The sequence below is a fragment of the Leptonychotes weddellii genome, chromosome 5, assembly GCF_054177405.1.
Source record: "Leptonychotes weddellii isolate Sample4059 chromosome 5, ASM5417740v2, whole genome shotgun sequence".
In the NCBI taxonomy this organism is placed as follows: Eukaryota; Metazoa; Chordata; class Mammalia; order Carnivora; family Phocidae; genus Leptonychotes; species Leptonychotes weddellii.
This window is the reverse complement of record NC_138373.1, coordinates 74055367-74075787: the sequence shown is the minus strand read 5'-3', so window position 1 is coordinate 74075787 and position 20421 is coordinate 74055367. Positions and strand designations below refer to the sequence as shown.

Sequence of the window (20421 nt, the reverse complement as noted above, 5' to 3'; positions counted from 1 at the left end):
AGTAATGCACCACAAAAAGAGACAGAAGGGCATTCCAAGCAGAGAGGAAAGTACTCTGAAAGACTAGCTAAGAAAATAAAAGCAGTTCAAAATGTCAGAAGGATGGTTCCAGGGCCAGGGTAAAGGCAGCTGAAGCAAGAGAGATAGACAGCTCATGAAGACAGCTCATGAAGACTTAAAGAGTTTGGAATTCATTTTCATGAATAATGCACTGTTGACAAGTTTTCAGCCAACAATCTAATATGTGTTTTTAAAAGAGAACCCTGGCTGCTGTGTGGAAAAGGGGGTTGGGATTTGGGCTGTTTGTATGAAATGTTCTAAATGCTAGTAATTAAGTTGAGAGACAGTGGTGCTTGGAGTACCATAAAAAGGCAGTGGAAATAGAGAATCATGGATAGATTTGAGAGCTGTTTTCCGGCAGTTTTCATCAGGTTCATTAGGATAGGAAATGCAGGTTGAAAGTGTGGGATCAAGGACAACTCAAGTTTCTGATTTGGTTGAGTGGATTTTGGTACCTTTCATGGAGAAAGGAAATACTGGGGAGAAGCAGCGGGAAGATATAATGTGTCTACTTTTGGAAGAGTTGCACTTGAAATGCCTAAAATCATCTGAAAAGAAATGTGTGCATAAGGGTGTGACATGCGTAAGTCTGGAGCTCAGAAGAGAGGTCCAGGCAGGAGACGCAGAGGTGGGGGGAAAGGGGCAGACATCAGCTGAGAGAGATGATGGGGAGATGAGTGGGAGAGAGTGAATAAAGAAGAGGACCTAAAACAGAGCTCTTAGGAACAAGTCAAAGAGGGAGAGATTACATCCTCAAATGAGAATGGCCAAAGAGAAGAGGACGAAAAGGGTATGGTGTCACAGAGGTTAACAACAGTGACTGTTTAAGAAGAACACCGTGATTAAGAATGCCAAATACAGCCTAGAGGCCAAGCAAGAGAAAGAAAGTGTTCTTTAGAATTAGTAATATTAATGACACTAGAAACTTCAGGGAAGGTAATATTAGCATAGTGGAACTGGCAGACACCAGAATGTCAAATGAGAAACTCCATTCAGTGAATAAAAATCACTTTCCTCTAGATTTGGTTGTAGAGGAACAATGTAGCCTGATTGTTGTTTTTGTCTGTTTGTTGTTGTTTTTAGTAATGGCAGAGATTTGAACAGCAAAATGCAGATGCCTTGGTTGCGATGTACATTTATTAGCAATGAGCCCTGGGAGCAAAGCATATGTGGTTAAAGAAATGGCTAAAAGTGTGTGTCATTGAAGCCCATACCTTTATTCTCTCCAAAGAAAGCATTTCTCTTTTCTTTTAGCTCGTGAAGGCATGAAGGAGAATTTTGACTATGTTGAACAGGCTATAAGAGAAACAGTAAGAACAAACTTTCCAGAGACGTGGATATGGGACCTCGTCAGTGTCAAGTGAGTTTTTGAGTTTTCTCTCCTACATGTCTTTATTTCTATTTTCTTTTTGTTGTGATCTCTTAAACTTTACTCCTGGATATATAAAGCACTAGCATATTTGTAAAATACATTATACTATTCATTTGTATGTACTGACCACGTAGTTTATTTTATTTTTTTCTATAGCATTGTTTCTCATTTATTAATCTCATGCAGAGAGATGTAAGCTACCTCAATTTTTAAAAAATAATGCAGTGTTTAAAGAAATGTGAGGTTTTTAAGGATAAATTTCGTAGAAATCTAGCTTTCAAGATTGTTATCTAACGCTCTGTCTAAACCTTTTAACTTACTTTTAACCTTCAGTTAATACCTTTTTGCTTGCTCTGGACTAAATTTCCTTGTTTAGACAAAGAATGCATTTCCTCAGCGATCTCTCCTTAGTTCCTCAGGCTCAGCAAATCTGTCCTTCCGCATCCCTGATACTATAACCCAGTGGCAGGCAGATGGCTTCTGTGTGAATGGTCATGCTGGATTTGGCATTTCATCAACAGCTACTCTGGAAATCTCCCAACCTTTCTTTGTTGAAATGATCTTGCCCTTTTCAGTTGTTCGAAATGAACAATCTGATTTGATTGTCAATGTCTTCAGCTACCTGAACACATGTGTAGAGGTAAGCTGTTCCCTTTGACCTGGAGACAAAATCTAACAAAGCCAAAAGATCTCTCAATATTTTCCTTGAATATTGCCATATTCTTTTTATTCTCAAGGGCAAAATGGTACTATAAAGTGTTAAGACCTGTTTCCATATTCCTTAGACAAAGACAGTTGCTTTAATTCACAGCAAAGTTTTAAATACTGCCTTGACAATGTCATTTCATAATTTCATAATGATGTGTGTTCTAGCCTATTTTTCTTCTTGTGAGAAGTCATTTGGTATCTTTAATTTTTGCTAACTTAAAATAGTTCATTTTCTCAAGATGGGAAGAGGAGTAGTAACAGCAAATAATTTAGAGTGCCACCTTCATTGCGTGACTTTTGTTTTGTTTTGTTTTTTAGATTTCTGTTCATCTAGAAGCATCTCAGGATTTTGAGGCAAATATCAGCACACCTAAAAACAATGGCAGTGAGGTTATCCAGGCTGGAGAGAAGAAAACATACGTCTGGACTCTATTACCTAAGACGTTGGGTAAGCATCTATGTGTATGCCAATCTCTCATGGAAAGCCAGGCTTTTTTTTTTTTTTTACTTTTAACTCCAGTGCAGTTAACATATAGTGTTATATTGGTTTCAGGTGCACGGTATAGTGATTCAACAATTCTATACATTATTCAGGCCTCGTCATGATAAGTACACTTTCAATCCTCGGGTTGGGTGAAATAGGTGAAGGGGGAAACCAGCCTATTTTTAATGCCTTCCTTTATTTTCCTTACATCTTCTATACAAACATAATTTTCTCCCTCTCCTTTTTTAAAATTCTCAGTTAATTTTATAACCTAATTTCCGGTAGCTCATGCTTATATAGAGCAAAACCACCATTCATTTGTATAAAAGCATAATGTGATTGAAATACGATATAAATGCCAATTTTCATGATCTATCAAATCCATATATCATATCCTAAAAGAAAGTTATATTTTCATTAATGTTGCCCAGTTCCTTCACTTCTAACTTGCTCCTTCACCCACCATCATGAACAAGTGTCATCAATCCCAAAATTACTCCTCAATCACAAATTGCCAGGATTTGCGAATTTACTAAATATATCATGAGATACCAAAAATACTGAACACTTGGATGGAGATCAAACACCGAGTAGAATATTGTCTTCACGCATGTATTATCTGTAATATAAAAAAATAAATTTGAAAGTATCCTGTTGAAAATACAAGGGAAGGGTTAAAAAGAGTCTAGTACACAGAAAAAGCTAGATGTGGTAGATGCATGATGCTCATTATCACTCATGTAAAAAATTGTCGTTAAAACTTCCTTTATTTCATGTCCCCTATTCCTTGTATTATTGGGGGCAGCAAAGAGTTTATTTATGAGGTTGTTTTAGTTCACCTGTGAGGTTGGTCTGACTAAAGCTAGTTTTCCTGATAGATTTTGTTTCTCAATTGTTCTGACTACACTATGTCTTCAAAAATCTTACCTTGGCAATTAAGATAGAACACTGCATGGCATTTTTTGTGGCAAGTTTTATGGCCTTAAGTGGGGGACATAGTTCTAAGATTGGAGAATCAAAGGCTTTCTTAAAAAGAAATGAGACAAAACACAGCAATAAGCAAAAACAAGAATAGTAAATTGGTTATATATATATAGGCATACAGTAATACTAAACAAAAGAAATCTCTTTTTCTTTTTTTTTTTTTAAAGATTTTTTATTTATTTATCTGAGAGAGAATGGGAGACAGAGAGCACGAGAGGGGGAGGATCAGAGGGAGAAGCAGACTCCCCACTGAGCAGGGAGTCCAATGCGGGACTCGATCCCAGGACTCCAGAATCATGACCTGAGCCGAAGGCAGTTGCTTAACCAACTGAGCCACCCAGGCGCCCCACTTTTTCTTTTTTTTTTTAAAGATTTTATTTATTTATTTGACAGAGCGAGACACAGTGAGGGAGGGAACAGAAGCAGGGGGGGTGGGAGAGAGAGAAGCAGGCTTCCCGCCGAGCAGGGAGCCCGGTGCGGGGCTCGATCCCAGGACCCTGGGATCATGACCTGAGCCGAAGGCAAACGCTTAATAACTGAGCCACCCAGATGCCCCAAGAAATCTCTTTTTCAATCATCTAGTTTTTATAAGTAAGGAAACTGAAGATCAGTTTTAATTGCATGACCTATAATTCACAAGAAGTTAAAAAAAAAAAGATTCCTTGCTTGCATTAATTTAAATCCAATGCCCTTTCCACTATGTCATATTTTACTATTTTTGTTCATTCAGACTTGGGAGAAGTTAGGAGTCCTGGGTATTTGATGTTCTGTGCCCATATCGGCATATGTAACCTTGATAAGCAGTTACCAAGGAATTGGCTCTGTTGGCTTTGCAAATTATTATTTTTCCTTAAAATTTCTTACTTTTTAATTAAGTAAATGAGTCACTTATTTTTTGTTTGGTTGATTTTTGGAAACTTCTTTATCTGAGTATAGTTGGCTCACGATGTTATATTAGTTTCAGGTGTACAATGATTCAATATCTCTATAGGTTATGCTGTGCTCACCACAAGTCTAGCTACCATCTGTCACCATACAAGGCTGTTACAATCTATTGACTCTGTTCCCCATGCTGTGCCTTTTATTCCCATGACATTCATTCCATAACTGGGGGCCTGTATCTCCCTCTCCCCTTCACCCATTTTGCTCATCCCCCCAACCCCCTTCCCTCTGGCAACCATCAGTTTGTTCTCTGTATTTATAGGTTTGATTCTGCTTTTTGTTTGTCTGTTTGTTTTGTTTTTTAGATAACAAATATTTATTTAATATAAGGGATCTTGAAACAGGTACAGGTAAAACAGAACATACCAAATTATCTTCAGGCAAGAGAAAGAGCAAGTTATTTTGGTCTAAGCATAAATATGATAATAGTATGCAGTTCATTCAATTCAAGATGTGGTTCATTTGACTCTAATCATTTCCCATTACAGGAGGGGCCAATCATCATTTAACTTATATTCGGGAATGTTTTCCAGGTAAAGTGAGTATCACTGCAGTTGCTGAGTCCAGACAAAGTAGTGCCTGCCCAAAAGAAGGACCTGAGCAGCAGAATCTAAACTGGAAAGATACTGTGGTCAAAAGTCTGTTGGTAGAGGTATGTACATGCAAAACTGTCAAGCTCTTCCAGATAAGAAATAAGTTAAATATGAAAAGACGTTCTTTTTGAACAGGCTTAGTTAATTGACTAGAGTTACTTTTACACCAGATACATCATTTTATATGAATTAAAACAGCAATAAAAATGAATCATGGAGCACTACATCAAAAACTAATGATGTAATGTATGGTGATTAACATAACATAATAAAAAAAAGAAAGAAAGAAAGAAAAATTTAGAGGAAAAAAAAATTCATCCTTTCTTTAATTAATACCTGACCCCAGGATAGTAAAACTTAACACTTGAAACAGGCTTGATGATATTTTGCTTACTCCTGCTCACGTTTCCTGTAGGCCTGTTGCTCTTCCCTTCCTTTTTTTTTAACTGACTCTAACCGAGACAAAACTTCTTGTCCTACACTCCCGTGTCGTTCTCATCAACCTCAAAAAGAATTAACACTTGTCAGTGCATATTTCTCACGTTGCCTCTTGGCCTTTCCATACTCTGCAAAACACTTTCGTTTATCTATTGGAGATGCTAGACAGGTTCAGAGGAGTTGAGAGTGTCCCACAATGACATCAAAGTTATCTCTGTCCGAACTATGGGAACACAGGTTCTAAAGTGGGTCTTGGTAATGTACAGCGGCTTTCAAACTTAAACAGAAGGGGGTGATGAATGGATCATCTCCCAGGGACAAACGTGTGCCAGCCATGTCTATATGAGCTAATGCTTGATTATGTTTCCTACGTGGAAGGTGACCCAGACTCATTATTTTGTGCTTGTTTTTGTTTACTCTTTGACAGGCTGAAGGTATTGAAAAAGAAATAACTCAAAGTTTCCTTATCTGTACAAAAGGTAAGAGGACCTTTTAGGCGGTCATATTAGTCCCAAAGAAAAATTATCAATAGGATCAGTTTATTTCCTCTCCTTCTACATTGGTTTATTTGCCACTGAGTCATCTCAGTGATTCCCTTTTAAGTACCTAGTGGAGGATTACCTCATTTCATGCCCTATCTTCATTGTATAATTTTGGCTAACAAAAAGTATATTTATTTATGAGATTTTTTTTTTTTTTTAGTTCACCTATGACATTGGTCTGCCTCACCCCATTTTTCCCATCTTATATATTTTTGGCTCCTCTCATCATGATCGCAGCACAGTATTGGACAGAGGAAGATCAGGATTATGCCCTTTGTACTCTTGGGATAAAGCATCTGAGAGCTACATCACTGCCCCTCAATCACCTGCTTTGTGGCCATCTTGTTGATGCTGATCTGATTTTAGTGGGAGTCTCCAAGCTTTTCCTTTTGTGTGTGCGGTTTTATATGCCATAGTCAGTAGTTTTTTACACTTTTTTCATACATAAGTAGTTTAGGCACTAAACTAGGGGAAAATAAGGGCCATCATCCAATGCACACATACACATACCATTTTCTGAATGTACTGTTATTCTAAACTAGATCAGAAATGTCAGATTCATCTTTTCTAGCAAGCAACTTGCAAAATAAAAGTAAATAATGGAATCTATTTCCTAATATGTTTGTCCCGCATATCTGCTATTATTGTATAAAAGAAAGTTATCATATTATCTTTTTTGTCACTATTTTCTTTCTAGGGACCAAAGCCTCCAAGCAGGTAGTTTTGGACCTGCCAAACAGTGTAGTAGAAGGATCCGCCAGGGCCTTTTTCACTGTTGTGGGTAAGTTGGTTAAGTTTTGTTTTTCACGATGATTTGAAAATTTTGATTGAGGTAATCTTAAAAAAATAATAATCCTTAAAATAACAGGATGGAGAGACTTTTCTAAAGTATTAGTTGGAGGGAAGTACTGTTGAAGGTCATCCTCTATGCTTGTTTCCATGTGGGATCTGAAGGGCTTACAGTAGTACCACTTTCAAATCTATGTCCCTAGGAAACACTTGTTTTGCTGGATGATAACTGGCATTTAGAAAGCAAAGGCTTCTTTTCATAGTTCATTCATCTGAAATATTAAATTCCCTTTTTTTAAAAAAGACTGTATTTATTCATTTGGCAGAGAGCACAAGCAGGGGGAGTGGGAGAAGCAGGCAGAGGGAGAGGGAAAGGAGGCTCCCTGCAGAGCAGAGAGCTCCATCCTAGGACCCTGGGATCATGACCTGAGCCGAAGGTAGACCCTTAACTGACTGAGCCACCTAGGAGCCCCTTAAATTCCCTTTTGAAGCATGAGAATAAACTCTGCTTGTTCAAGATGGTGGGAATTTCCTCAGTAACAGGAAAACTCATGCACAATAATAACAACAAGCAAACAAACACACACTTTTCTAACTTCCCCCTCTCTCTGGTAATGAGATTTTCAGAAGTATTTTTCATACCAGAAACTCCTTTAACTTCACCCTTCATGCCTATCTCCTCTTTAGAATTACCTCATGAGAACTTTCCTTGTCTCCACCTTTTAAATGCAATTTTAAATATTTCCTGCTTCCACTATGCCTCTTTTATCCATAGTTATTAATGCTGAGATGCCAACTAGAAGCAGTAGTAACCTTCTGCTTTTTTTATTTTTAGGGGATATTTTAGGACTTGCAATGCAAAATCTGGAAAATCTTCTCCAAATGCCCTACGGATGTGGAGAGCAGAATATTGCCCTAATAGCATCAGACATCTATGTCCTTGACTATCTAAAATCTACTAAACAGTTGACAGAGGAAGTTAAATCTAAGGCTCTCTTTTTCTTGTCTAACGGTGAGACCACTTAAGTAATTTCTGCCCATAAAAAACAAAATCAATTGTTACTAATACTAAGATGTCATAAAGCTATTATTATGAGGTTTTCTCATGGAGAGAAAGTGGGTCTGAACTCTGAACTGGGGTGCTCTGAGTCCTCACTATTCTTTTTTTATTTTTTACTTCAGTATCTTTGTGGTCATTTAGCTTCGTAACTTAGAACAATAACATTTCAAATTATGAGCCCAGTTTTTTTTAATCTGAATATTTTGCCAAGCTACCTTGTTTGTTGCTACTGTTACTAATAGTAGCTATAAGTAGTTCACTTATTAACTTCTATATTTGTTTGCTCAGTGGTGTTCCATTGCAATGAAGTGATTGGATTTGTATGTAGAAAAAGGGTATATAAATCTTGTAAAATATGTTAGCAAGGAAAGGCCCAAGGGTATAATTCCTTCAGGTTTTCTTTTCAGAAAGATAACACAGAAGTCAGTTAACCTTAACGAAACGGTATTAAACGATTGGTTAAGTACCTGTTACTGAGCTGGGCATAATCACATGTAATATCTTGTCATTAAAACCCTATAAAGTAGGACTTAGTTTTTCTCACTATGAATAGAGACCCTGAGTTTCAGAAATTAAACCTGAAATGATCAATCTAGTAATTTATGTCTGTCTAAAACCCAAACACGGGGCTTGTACTATGCCATTCTTTTTCTTCTAATTTTCTTAGATTAAAAAGATAATTTCTTATGGTTTTTTACTTTAGGTTATCAAAAGCAGTTGTCTTTCAAAAACTATGATGGTTCATATAGTGTGTTTCGGCAGAGGAATCAGAAAGGAAGCATGTGGTAAGAGATGAAAATTTTATTTTAAATAATATAGGAGTGATCTGAGGAGGGCATGAGACGGTCTGAGGGAATTGAATATGGTGGGATTTGGAAGCAAAATGGGTTTCAAAGTGAATTTACAGAGATGAATCGGAGAAGCTAAAGTGTTTGATTCTTCTGATTCTAATGCGACCATGTCAATTTGCCTAAAAGTTTCATTTACTGACATCCCCCTGAAAATGGCACAGGCTAGTCCACACTTCTCAGAGACCCATGTAGATAGTCAGGGGAGAGGAAAGTAAAACTAGAAGGCCCGAGGGGCGCCTGGGTGGCTCGGTCAGTTAAACATCTAACTCTAGATTTCGGCTCAGGTCATGATCTCAGGGTCTTGAGATCAAGCCCCCCATTGGGCCCGCCCTCTCCCTCTGCCCCCCCCCACCCTTCTCTCTCTCTCTCTCTCTCCCTCCCTCTCTAAAAAACAAACAAGAAAAAAAACCTAGAAGGCCCCACCAAATTGTACCCACTCCATCTCCATGTATAGATAATCCAATGAACCATAAGGCAAGAATCTTGTTTGTAAACATGCTGAAATGACCCACTCTTCTTTTTACATATTGATATTCATAACATTTTCTTGACCCAAAGGAAAAATGCACTATCAGTAAAGATTCTTCACAGTCAGCATTAGCCAAATTAGATGCGTCCATTATCCAAAGGGAACAATGGTGATGAACCCTTGGAGTAGATGACATTTCTTTCTTATCTAACTTTTGTCTAACTGGTGATTTGCATTACAGGCTCAGTGCCCTTACTTTTAAGACACTAGAGAGAATGAAGGAATATGTTTACATTGACGAACAAGTTCAAAAAGAGACCTTAATCTGGCTTTCAAGCAAACAAAAAATAAATGGCTGCTTTAAAAGTGATGGCAAGCTTTTCAACAATGCCTGGGAGGTGAGAGACAAACAGAACGAGGCTTTCCTTGCCCCTTTGTATTGCCTACCTTTCCTATCTCTGATCTAAGTAACTTGGAACAGGAATATTTTTCCTGTGAATATTACACTTTCTGAGTCTGCTGGAGTCATAGGCCCATGGTGTATTGGTCAACAGGATCATTCCACTACATGCGTGCTAACCCTAGCTAGACTTAACTCCTCATGAATCTGTGGGTTGCTTTGCCGTCTTTAGTTCTTCCATACAACTAGTCTCCTTCAGTGGATAAACTGAAAACAGGAGAGAAGGAAGAGAAAAGAAACCTAGAAAGGAAACATCCATAAATTTGGAGCCAGACAATATGTCAAGGGTCGGGGCCCCAATTAGGGAATTCATTCCTATTTATGGATGTTCAGGAAGAATATCTAATAATTTACAGCATTTCAGTGAAACACTCTTCCGATACCTTCTCAAGTCAAACCATAAAGGCCTCGTTTGCTGTAGGTCAAAATGCAACTGAGATGAACCATGTCCTTGATGAACCATGTCCTTGATGGTACCCTCGCCTTCCCTTTCCCTTTCCATATTTAGGTAAATCACTAGGCATTTTCCCTTCTGATTTCCTGTCTTTGCAGATAGCTCTCCACCTCCATTCCATCCTGTGTGTCCTTTATTCTCCTAACTTTTGTATTTCCCTCTGAAAACAATCCCTCTGATTATGATACTTTAGCATCCCCTAATATCATCTGAAATAGTCTGAGCTTTCCCTTTATATCCTTCTTAATCACCACCCCTATTCTTGGATGTTGGACCGTAAAGCTAGTCCACTTCAAAACATGTACAAATGGCCACTCTGTGTGGAATTTCATTTAATGCAAATTGTTTTCAAATTGTTATACTGTGTGTATGTGTGTGTGTGTGTGTGTGTGTGTGTAGAGTTGGGAAGGAGTAAGAAGCAAAGGAAAAATAAAAACCTATACTGCAGTGGAATGGGGATAGAACTTGGTGTAATTTAAATGGATCCCCACATCTTACTTTAGTGTTTCCTTCTACAGTTATTTGCACCTTGAAAACTGAGCTCCTCGGATATTCATTTTCTAAAGAAGAAAGAGGTCACCTTTTGCTTAAATAGAGAAAATGAGAGGTTTATACCAGATCAGTGGATCTCCAGTGCCATCTGAATGCTGTTTGCATTAGTATCATTAGAGTACTCATTCATTTCCCTGTGTCTTGTTCCTGACTGAATCAGAATCTCTTGTGTGGATGCTGGTTTACTTGAGGCTTAAGTTCCCCGCGGCATTTTTGTGCACTGTCAGTTTACAGTTGTGTAACTTAAAAATGCTTTTCTGATTTTACACTGTAAGAATCTACGAGACCTGACTATTGTTAGCCATTAGGATACTTTTCCAGGGACGTTCAGGCAGCTTCACAGAAACTTTCTGCCCCACCGCAATAGAAATTCTTTGTTTGCTTTTCCAAAGTAACAACAAATAGAGTAAAATAAAATCATATGAATTGCTTGGAATTCATGCCCAAGACTAGGTCACATCAATAGATGATATATGTCATTAGTATACTTGAGATTAATGGTATTTTTTATTTCATTACTATAATGAATCTTGGTGGATTCCTAAATAGCACAGTTATTAACCATTTAATTTTAAAATTACAATTAAGGTTTTTTTTTTGTTTTTTTTTAATAAGGGTATTTGTTCTAGTGTTTCTTTCATACTTCATTTCACTTCAGAAGAATAGCTCTTTTTTTTTTGTGGTCTGCTGTCCTGTCTGATTAATTGTCCCTTTCTGTTTAGGGTGGAGAAGAAGAGGACATTTTACTCACTGCGTATGTTGTTGGAGCCTTCCTTGAAGCTGGACTCAATTTCACTGTATGGCTTCCCATCATTCTTGAGTCCCAGTCACTTAAATGCACATTAAATCAATTATGGATTCAGAGTGATCTGAAATTCTCAGACTGAATGAAACATCAAGAGAGCGTTTAATTCATTACCACCCCTTAAGTGAATGCTGCTCAAAGTTTTTTTGATTTGTAGAAACTGGTGATGAGCACTCTTTTGAGTTTTTCTCTAGGGAGAATACACAACTGCACACACACAGAAGCTTTTCATACCATTTCGGGTATTGAAATGTCTCCTGAAGTTCAGCCATGAATTTCAGGTTAAGAACCCCTATTCTATGTATATAAATAACCCAATATTCTGTTTGTCTAGCCAATTCAGTGTGTAAACATTTTCAAATTAAGCATGATTCACATTGGCTACCCCCAATCCCAAATTCAGATTATCTGACTCAAAAATCTATTCCTGAACTAAGATAGCAGGAATTTTCACTGTCATTAGTATATCTCGAAAATCATCTTTAGAAATATAAGCCTCTATTTTAGGCATTAAAATACCTTGGTCTAAAAATAAATTCATTCATATGCTTTGCCGCATAGAAGAAATACATATTATTAATTCAAATATAACTGATGAGATATAAAGCTACTATTTTCATATTACTTACACATTTTATTTCCCAAATCCTAATATCACCATTAAAAATAAATTCCAACAATATTTATAAAGTACAATGCATGTGTGTATATGAATAGGTTTGTATGTAAAATATAACTCAAGGCTATATACACTTTAAAGAATGATTAAATATTCAGCAAGCTTATGAAGTACTCAGGTATTATTTTAAAATATATTATCCTTCTCTTGTCTAGTTTCCTGCTCTACGAAATGGGCTCTTTTGCCTAGAGGAGGCCCTGGAAGATGGGATCACTAATGGCTACATCCATGCAATTCTGGCTTATGCTTTTGCATTAGCTGAAAGAGAGAAGCAAGTGGAATCCTTACTGCAGATCCTGGATCAATCTGCTACCAAAACAAGTAAGTATTATTCACTTTTACTAACGGGGATGACCTTGAGAATAAAGCGATGAAACTTACTTCGCAATCATATGGGAACCCTATCTTCACTATAGTTTGCTTCTATTTCTCTTACGGAATTTCTCAGTGGCCCCTTTATCTTTAAAGAACGTTATATATTTTCTACTTCCCTCTTTCTCCTTTCTGCTAGTTTCTTTCCAAATGAGTGAAGTAAAGGAAATCAAGCATGATGACCATGCCGTAGACCACGTACCATTTTTAACCTTAGGAAGTTGCTATGGGAGGCCATATTAGTGTGCTAGGGCCACCATAACCAAATACCACCAACTAGGTGGCTTAAACAACAGAAATTTATTTTCTCATGGTTCTGGAGGCTAGAAGTCCAAGACTGAGGTGTCAACTGGTGTGGTTTCTTCTAAAGTCTTTCTCCTTGGCTTAAAGTTGGATGTCTTCTCCCTCTGTCTTCACATGGGCTTTCCTCTGTGTGCCTGCCTATCTGGTATCCCTTCTGTGTATCCAAATTTCCTCTTCTTATTGGAACACCGGTCATAGGCCCAGCCTAACAGCTTCATTTTAATGGAATCACCCCTTTAAAGGCCCTACCTCCAAATATAGTCACATTCTAAGGTACTGGAGATTAGGACTTGAATCTGTGAATTTTGAGGGGACACACCTCAGCCCACAGCAGAGGCCAGGAATGGAATTTGCATGTTCTTATGTGTAATTCGTGGTGCTTATAGGGACTATGTGAAAACTCTTCCTTTTCCTCAGATAATGTAATCTATTGGGAAAGAGCAAAGAAACCCAAGACAGAAGCATCTCCATCCTTTATTCCTCACGCACCTTCTGCTGAGACTGAGAAGACTTGTTATGTGCTGTTGGCTGTGCTTTCCAAGAAAACTCCCGACCTCACTCATGCGAGTAAGATTGTGCAGTGGCTTGCCCAACAGATGAACTCCCATGGGGGCTTCTCTTCCACTCAGGTAATTGATGTGGTCCCGATATTAATAACAATATGTGTAATGCTACTCTTCAATAATCTAGACAGCAAAGGTAATCACAGAAAATGCCTCCTGAGATGAAGAATATTTGATATTATGTATCCTATTATTTAGTCAACAGCTATTTGTTGGGCCATTCTTGTGTAACAGTCACTAGTAAGAATTCTCTATACACAAATGAATATACTAAGCCCCTTTTCAAGGAATTTATGACTCATTTATACCTCCACTTACGCAGAAATAGCATATAGGTCTAAAAGAGATTGTTGTCATAAAGTCTTGATGATAAGTTCAATATCCAATGATATACTATGATACTACGTATCAACCAACCAAGGAAAAAGATTTCTCTCTATTTTTGTGGTGTATACTTTGGGAAACACAAAGGAAAGGAATGAGTAACAGAAGAAATGGGTATAAAAAGAATAGTGGTTTAGGTCTTAACAGGAAAAAAATTAAAATTCAAAGAAATGCAGTTTCATTCCCACAAAGGAAATCTTTACTTCCCTCCTTACTTTCTTTGCTGTAGCCTTAGTTTCTGAATAAAACCATATGTTAGTGAATCTGCCAACATCCTTTTCTGATTCTGACTCCTTTCCTCAAAGATCGATGGGCATAAGCATTGTCCAAGGCAGCCAAAATACTGAGCAAATTGACATAATGTAAATATTATTATATGATAATAATGTTATATAAACAATATTACATTAGGTCTATTTTTAGGAAAGATTGGGCACTATTTTCAACATCAGAGATTACACTTTGTAAAATCCTTTAGACTACTGAAATCTAAGATTTGTTGAGGGAGACTAAATGACAACAGTTGCATAAGCAAATGTATCTTCCTATTGTTTAGGATTTGCTTCTTGGCATTCCATTGACTTAGGAATATTTTTACGGACTGACTTAAAGTTCATGGTCAAATGATGACTTATATTTCATCGTAACAAGCTTAGATCTTTGCTTCTACTGTTCTTTGCAGGATACTGCCGTCTGTCTTCTTGCCATAACCCACTACATGAAGTTCACCTTCTCTGATGATCAAAACACTATCACCTTTAGCAGTGAAGAATCCAATGAGATTTTCCAGGTTAACAATGACAATCGCTTACTGGTCCAGCGGTCCGAACTAACAAAAGCACGTGGACAATACACAGTAGATGTGGAAGGACAAGGTTGTGCATTTATCCAGGTAATAGAAATCTACCTGAAACAGAGACAAATATTTGCCAGTTAAAGAGGTAGGCTACCCTTTCAGTTATAGATGGAGTGTTATTTTACCATTGTGTATTTCCGTTATTATCTCTGTTCTTTGTCTCATTGATATTTTCGAATCAATAGCTGAAAATGCAAGTTATTTTACGAAGAGATACTTACTCTTAAGCATAGCTGGATAACTGAGGAGTTTCTTGAAGAATGTCACAGTTAGAAAGCATTCTGACATCTCTCCATCATGTCAAGATTATTCGTTTATGTAAAAATTCTTGCATCTTCTGAAAACTGAACAATTACATTTTACCTTATCCCTGATGGTAAAGATGTAAAATAAGGTGCAATAATAATGAAAATAGAGAAAAAATAAGTCCTTCAGTTCTTACTACAGGATAAATGAAAGGATTGTCTCCTGATTTGCTATTCTTTCTAGAGTACCCTGAGGTATAATATACTACTACCTGAAAAAGCATCTGGATTTTCCCTTTCCTTAGAAATAATCAAGAAAAACTCTTCAGATACATTCCAGAGTAATTTTGACCTGACAGTAACCCTCAGGTAAGTGTCCCATTTTGATATCAACTCCTGAGTTAGAAAGAGGGTAATAGATGAAAAAAATAATTGTTTTAAACAGTAGCAAAATCAATATTATGATGGTAACCCCGATGAGTTCATATGTTGGTGGTGATATTTCTATAACATAGTCTCCTTCTAGCTCTCTGGGTATATGTCACAGTTTAGTTCTTACAAAAGTAAGATTTATACTGTAGGCAAGTACAAATTTGAAAGCTTCTGCCTCACTGATATTCCAGCAATGCCTCCATTGTTTTGTGTGTGTGCAAGTACTGTCCGAGTTGGACAACGGAGATACCATGTTTCCTCTTAAAGACAAGCACAGGTGGGCCAGCATCAGAAAACTTAGGGATGCTTATTCTATAACTGTGTAGAGTAAAATTTTAGATTTTTATTTTTTGGAGTAGACAAAATAATTCTCTTGAATTAAAATATAATTTATAGGTGCCAGAGAGTTTTGGCCCTCGTTAATATGTGGGGAAACAGTGAATAAAACTCATTTGGGGGATTTTTCTTAGGATTTCCAAATGAAAATCTCTTAAACATCAGAGCTGAGATAAGAACTACATACACCATGGAACTCTCAACTTCGTGTCCCAACAATGCTGTCCAGAGTTAGGGACGTAATCTACATGGCTTGGGGACATGCCTACACTAAGATTCTGCCAACATCTTGCTTTCTAAACAAAGATATCCTTTAAGTATTGTGCAAATCTAAGGCTAACATAGGTATATGTGATATGAATTTATCAGCTTTTGTTTATAAGCTAAGACTTTGAGGCCTCAGGTAAGCTTAAAAGAGACTGGGGAGATTCCAGGTCCAGATAATTCACTCTTTATTCCAACTTATGTGTCTATTGTCACTCTAGTTGTGCCTATTCTCAGATGTTTAAGAGTGACTTTCTTCAAGTGTTCCCTCTTCAAGAGCTTTTTGCTTTTGCTCCAGACATATAACCAGTTCGTATCTATGTATCCACTATCCTTGCCATAAGATAGGTCACTTTTCTAGACTGTTGTCTAAACTTGTGTTTGTTTTTAAATTTCAGGTATACTGGAATTCGCAATAACTCCAATATGGTCCTTGTTGATGTAAAGATGCTGTCAGGATTTACTCCAGTCATGGCATCCATTGAGGAGGTAAATAATAGAGGTCTACACTTTCAGCACAGAAAAAGCAATGGTGTGTAAATAAAATAATTCGTTAGCCAAATAAAGTCATGCAGTTCTTCCTTTAAACAAATTTATTCAGAGTTCATGTTTATTTTTGCCGTAACGCTGGAGAGACAGTGTTCTTAATTTGTAGCAATTGGCAGTCATTTTTCCCACAGTTCATAATTTAGCTCTTTATTTAGTCCCTACTTGTGTTTATAAAAATATCATGGGAACATCCATACTGTAGATTCATGACAACCGGTTAAGTAAAAAGCATGAAACATTCAATACGGGAAGGTATTCTTTAATATTTATTCTCCATCCCTCCCTGCCAATTTCTATAAAGCTTGAAAACAATGGCCAAGTGATGAAGACTGAAGTCAAGAATGACCATGTTCTTTTCTACTTGGAAACTGTAAGTTGAGCAATAACTGTTTTTTCTTCCATGGCTTTCTCTTCTTTTCTGAAGGTAATTGGATGCTTGTTATCTTATTCACATGTAAATGAATATATATCCAGTTGACCCTTGAACAACACAGGTTTGAACTGTATGGGTCCACTCACACAGGATTTTTTTTAATGAATGCAGTACAATACTGGATTGACATATATTCTCTCTTCCTTATGATTTTTCTTAGTAACATTTTCTTTAGCTTGCTTTATTGTAAGAATACAGGATATAATACATATACCCTACAAAATATGTGTTGTTTATGTTATCGGTAAGGCTTCCGGTCAACAGTAAGCTGTTAGTAGTTAACTTTTGGGGAAGTCAAAATTTATATGCAGATTTCAACTGCACAGGGGTTGGTGCCCTAAACCCCTGCATTGTTTGAACGTCAGCTGTATATATGAGAGGATTTGTCAAAAAATACAGGACACTAAAGATGATCAGTGTTCTTCAGTCCCACTGACAATCTATCTTCTCCCTGTTGACTCTAACATTATCTCATATATGCCTTGGCTACTTTACTAGGTGACTCAAGTCAGAAATAGCATTTCCCTGTTTTTCATTCCTCACAGCATGTAACATAGTATGGCCACAGAGCAGACATATAATCCTTTTATAGTTTGACCTGAACTCCAACAAAGGCTGCTATGAGTTTTAGAGTCATCCCTTCTATATGTACATCATTACCATTCACATAAATGCCTACATTACCCTAATGCTTTCAACTAGATTTCTTGCACCTCAGTATAAGCAATGGAACTTAAAATTTCATATAATTTAATGTCACCAAACTCATTATTTTGTCATTATTTGTCATTATACAAGATCGTGATACCCTAGATCTCTTTAATTAGGTAAATCATGAACTTCTGGACATAATTTGCTCCGTGGTTTTCTTTTTGCAGACCTGCTGATGTATTTATACCTAATGTATTTATAATCTGTGTCTTTGTGTGATGCAGACCTGATATATTTATACTTTCTATCTTTACAGGTTTTTGGTACGGCAAACCATTTTACTTTCTCTGTTGAGCAAACCAACCTTGTATCCAACATTCAGCCAGCCCCAGTTATGATCTATGATTATTATGAAAAAGGTAGGCAAGCAAAGCCCATGCCCTGAAGCTACGGAACATTATGTCTATATCTAAGACTCCCTGAGCCCATAAATTTTCCAAAATCATCCTCCATCATCAAAGCCTAAATGATGACTGGTTTTACTTTATATACTGATATTTTTTCCTCCCTGATATATCTTCTGACTGGGTCATTTTCCAGTTACCGGAGTTTTTCAACTCCTGGAATCCTCTTGATACAGCGTGAGAGATCTCCCCTTTAACTTGAAATACAAACCATGCTGAGCCTCAAGGTCTCTTTGTTGTTATTTTTGTTGTGTTAATTCCAAGACTCACCATTTCATGCAACCTGGATGGACTTTGATTTGAGAAGGGGAGCAGGCAGTATTCTGAAAAGTTATAGGAAAGTCATGATAGATTAGGTTCCAAAACAATTACTAAGATGTTGTAAAGACCATAAAAATTTTCCCTGGAAGGTCAATGCTGTTAGTTACTCGTTGAATGTCCAAGTCTGTCAAGCAGTGATTGACTGTCTTGTAAAATTATTGGAAAGATTATGTCTTAATCTGGCTATAGAAAGTTGGAGATTTAAGAAGGGTGAACTTTCCCTTTATTTTCCAGATGAATATGCCCTTGCTTCTTACAACATCAACAGTGTTTCAGTTTCCCAGTGAGACAAATAAAGCTCAGGAAAAGGTAAGAAAATTACAAATATCGAGAACATTGAAACCATTGAAAACACATCTGGTGCTAAAGTGAAAACCTAAAAAAGATACAATGGATGAAGCAAAGAGAAGTCTATGGTAAGTCACAGGGTTTGAATAGCTATGTGCACCAGATGAGTATTCTGATAGTCATTAAGATTTTATTTATTTCTTTAAAATAGCTTTAAAGAATTTACAACTATATATGTGGTTTTTATCCATGTCTCATTTTTAAAAATCACTCATCTTTGTTTACAGCTTGATAGGTCATTAACTACATAAGTACCTATATGTATACATATCCACATATATATCATATATGTATGTGTGTGTTTGTGTATGTTTGCATATATGTATGTTTGCTTAGCTATATCTATATATTTATTTATATATACACACCCACAGTTATTTATTGTTTAAACGATGTTTTTAAATCCAGGTGGAAAACTATTTACTTTGAACAAACTCATTCTTCTGTTATCAAACCTGGAAGAAAACCATGAACCACCTCCTGTACTGGATATACTGTAATCTGCCATGACTGCTTATCAGATTTTATTTCTTTATTATCCCATAAAGTGCTCTCATTTCTCATCTGAGTCTGTGATTTTCTTTTCTTTCGGTATATTATACATAATTTTCATCCTAGAAAACTCAGGACTTTCTTTGATGGCAATTTGCTATTTATTGTCATCAATTCGGAATTTAAGCTTTTAAAATTACGGTGTACATAATATGGAATCCTACAATATCCAGAGAAAGAGCAAGAAAACCAGGGTCAGTGAATGTGGGGGAAAGGGACTAAGTTGGAGAGGACTTCATATGAGCTCAAGGAAATGAAAGAAACACACACAACACAAAACACACAGACTCTTCTCCATGAAATATCATCAAAGGATGGGGGAGAAGAACTTAGAAAGTCATAAATTAACTGGTGGCTTTTTTGAGTTCCCATACTCGATTGAGAGGGTAATCCAAGGGTATTTTATCTTTTTTAAAAAGTATTTTATTATACTGATCTTGTCACTTATTACTGAAAAGCAATATTTAATGTCTATCCTTTGCTCAACTTAACACTACCGATAGAGCAATGAATTAATATTGAGAAAACCGAGGCAGGAAGAAACTGGAGAAAATAAGGATAGAAATGAAAACAATTTCTCTACTGACTTTCATACAGTCTTCTAACCCTGCTGAGACGCTGCTACAGGCAAGAAACAGACACACATAAATTCTCCAGTTGGGGGGTTAAAAACAAAACAAAAAAAAAATTGGAAACAGAGTGTCCTCGATCTATCATCAGTACCCAACAAATTAAAAATATAGTATTTTAATAGACGATGGTTAGACTTACTTATTTTTGTAGTCTCCCTGCCCAGTGTATACTGTTAATAGTGCCTAAATTACAATTGGGCTCTTAATAAATGTCTATTAATTGATTCATCATAGATAAACGGCTGGTGTCAGTCCACATCTGGTGCTACAAAAGTTTATTTCACTGTGTTAAGAATTTCTTTATACCTTCTCGGTTCTCTTATTTTACCAAAACATGGCCCATCAGAGGCATAGCTATGACATCAGTACTCATGGTTTTAAAAACACCTCAGGCTCTATACATACTTGGGGATTTCACTGACGGGAAAATAGGACTCTTCCAGTAAATTTTGTGCTAAAGTTTCAAGTAAAATA

The 20421-nt window shown here is 36.8% G+C and overlaps 1 protein-coding gene across 1 annotated transcript in view; it reads left to right on the top strand.

The window, feature by feature from the left end:
• The window catches only part of LOC102745240 (ovostatin homolog 2-like), a 41411-nt gene extending 22100 nt beyond the window's left edge, over positions 1–19311 (top strand). Inside the window, 19 exon segments of the mRNA XM_081819448.1 lie at positions 1324–1420; positions 1844–2072; positions 2459–2588; positions 5084–5202; positions 6009–6060; positions 6821–6904; positions 7748–7924; positions 8676–8757; positions 9534–9690; positions 11481–11555; positions 12398–12563; positions 13335–13546; positions 14547–14756; positions 15210–15334; positions 16396–16486; positions 16848–16916; positions 17947–18049; positions 18650–18724; positions 19172–19311. Of these exon segments, the coding sequence (XP_081675574.1) occupies positions 1324–1420; positions 1844–2072; positions 2459–2588; positions 5084–5202; positions 6009–6060; positions 6821–6904; positions 7748–7924; positions 8676–8757; positions 9534–9690; positions 11481–11555; positions 12398–12563; positions 13335–13546; positions 14547–14756; positions 15210–15334; positions 16396–16486; positions 16848–16916; positions 17947–18049; positions 18650–18702 (2231 nt within the window). The 3' untranslated portion in view covers positions 18703–18724; positions 19172–19311.
• The last annotated feature ends 1110 nt before the right edge of the window (positions 19312–20421 follow it).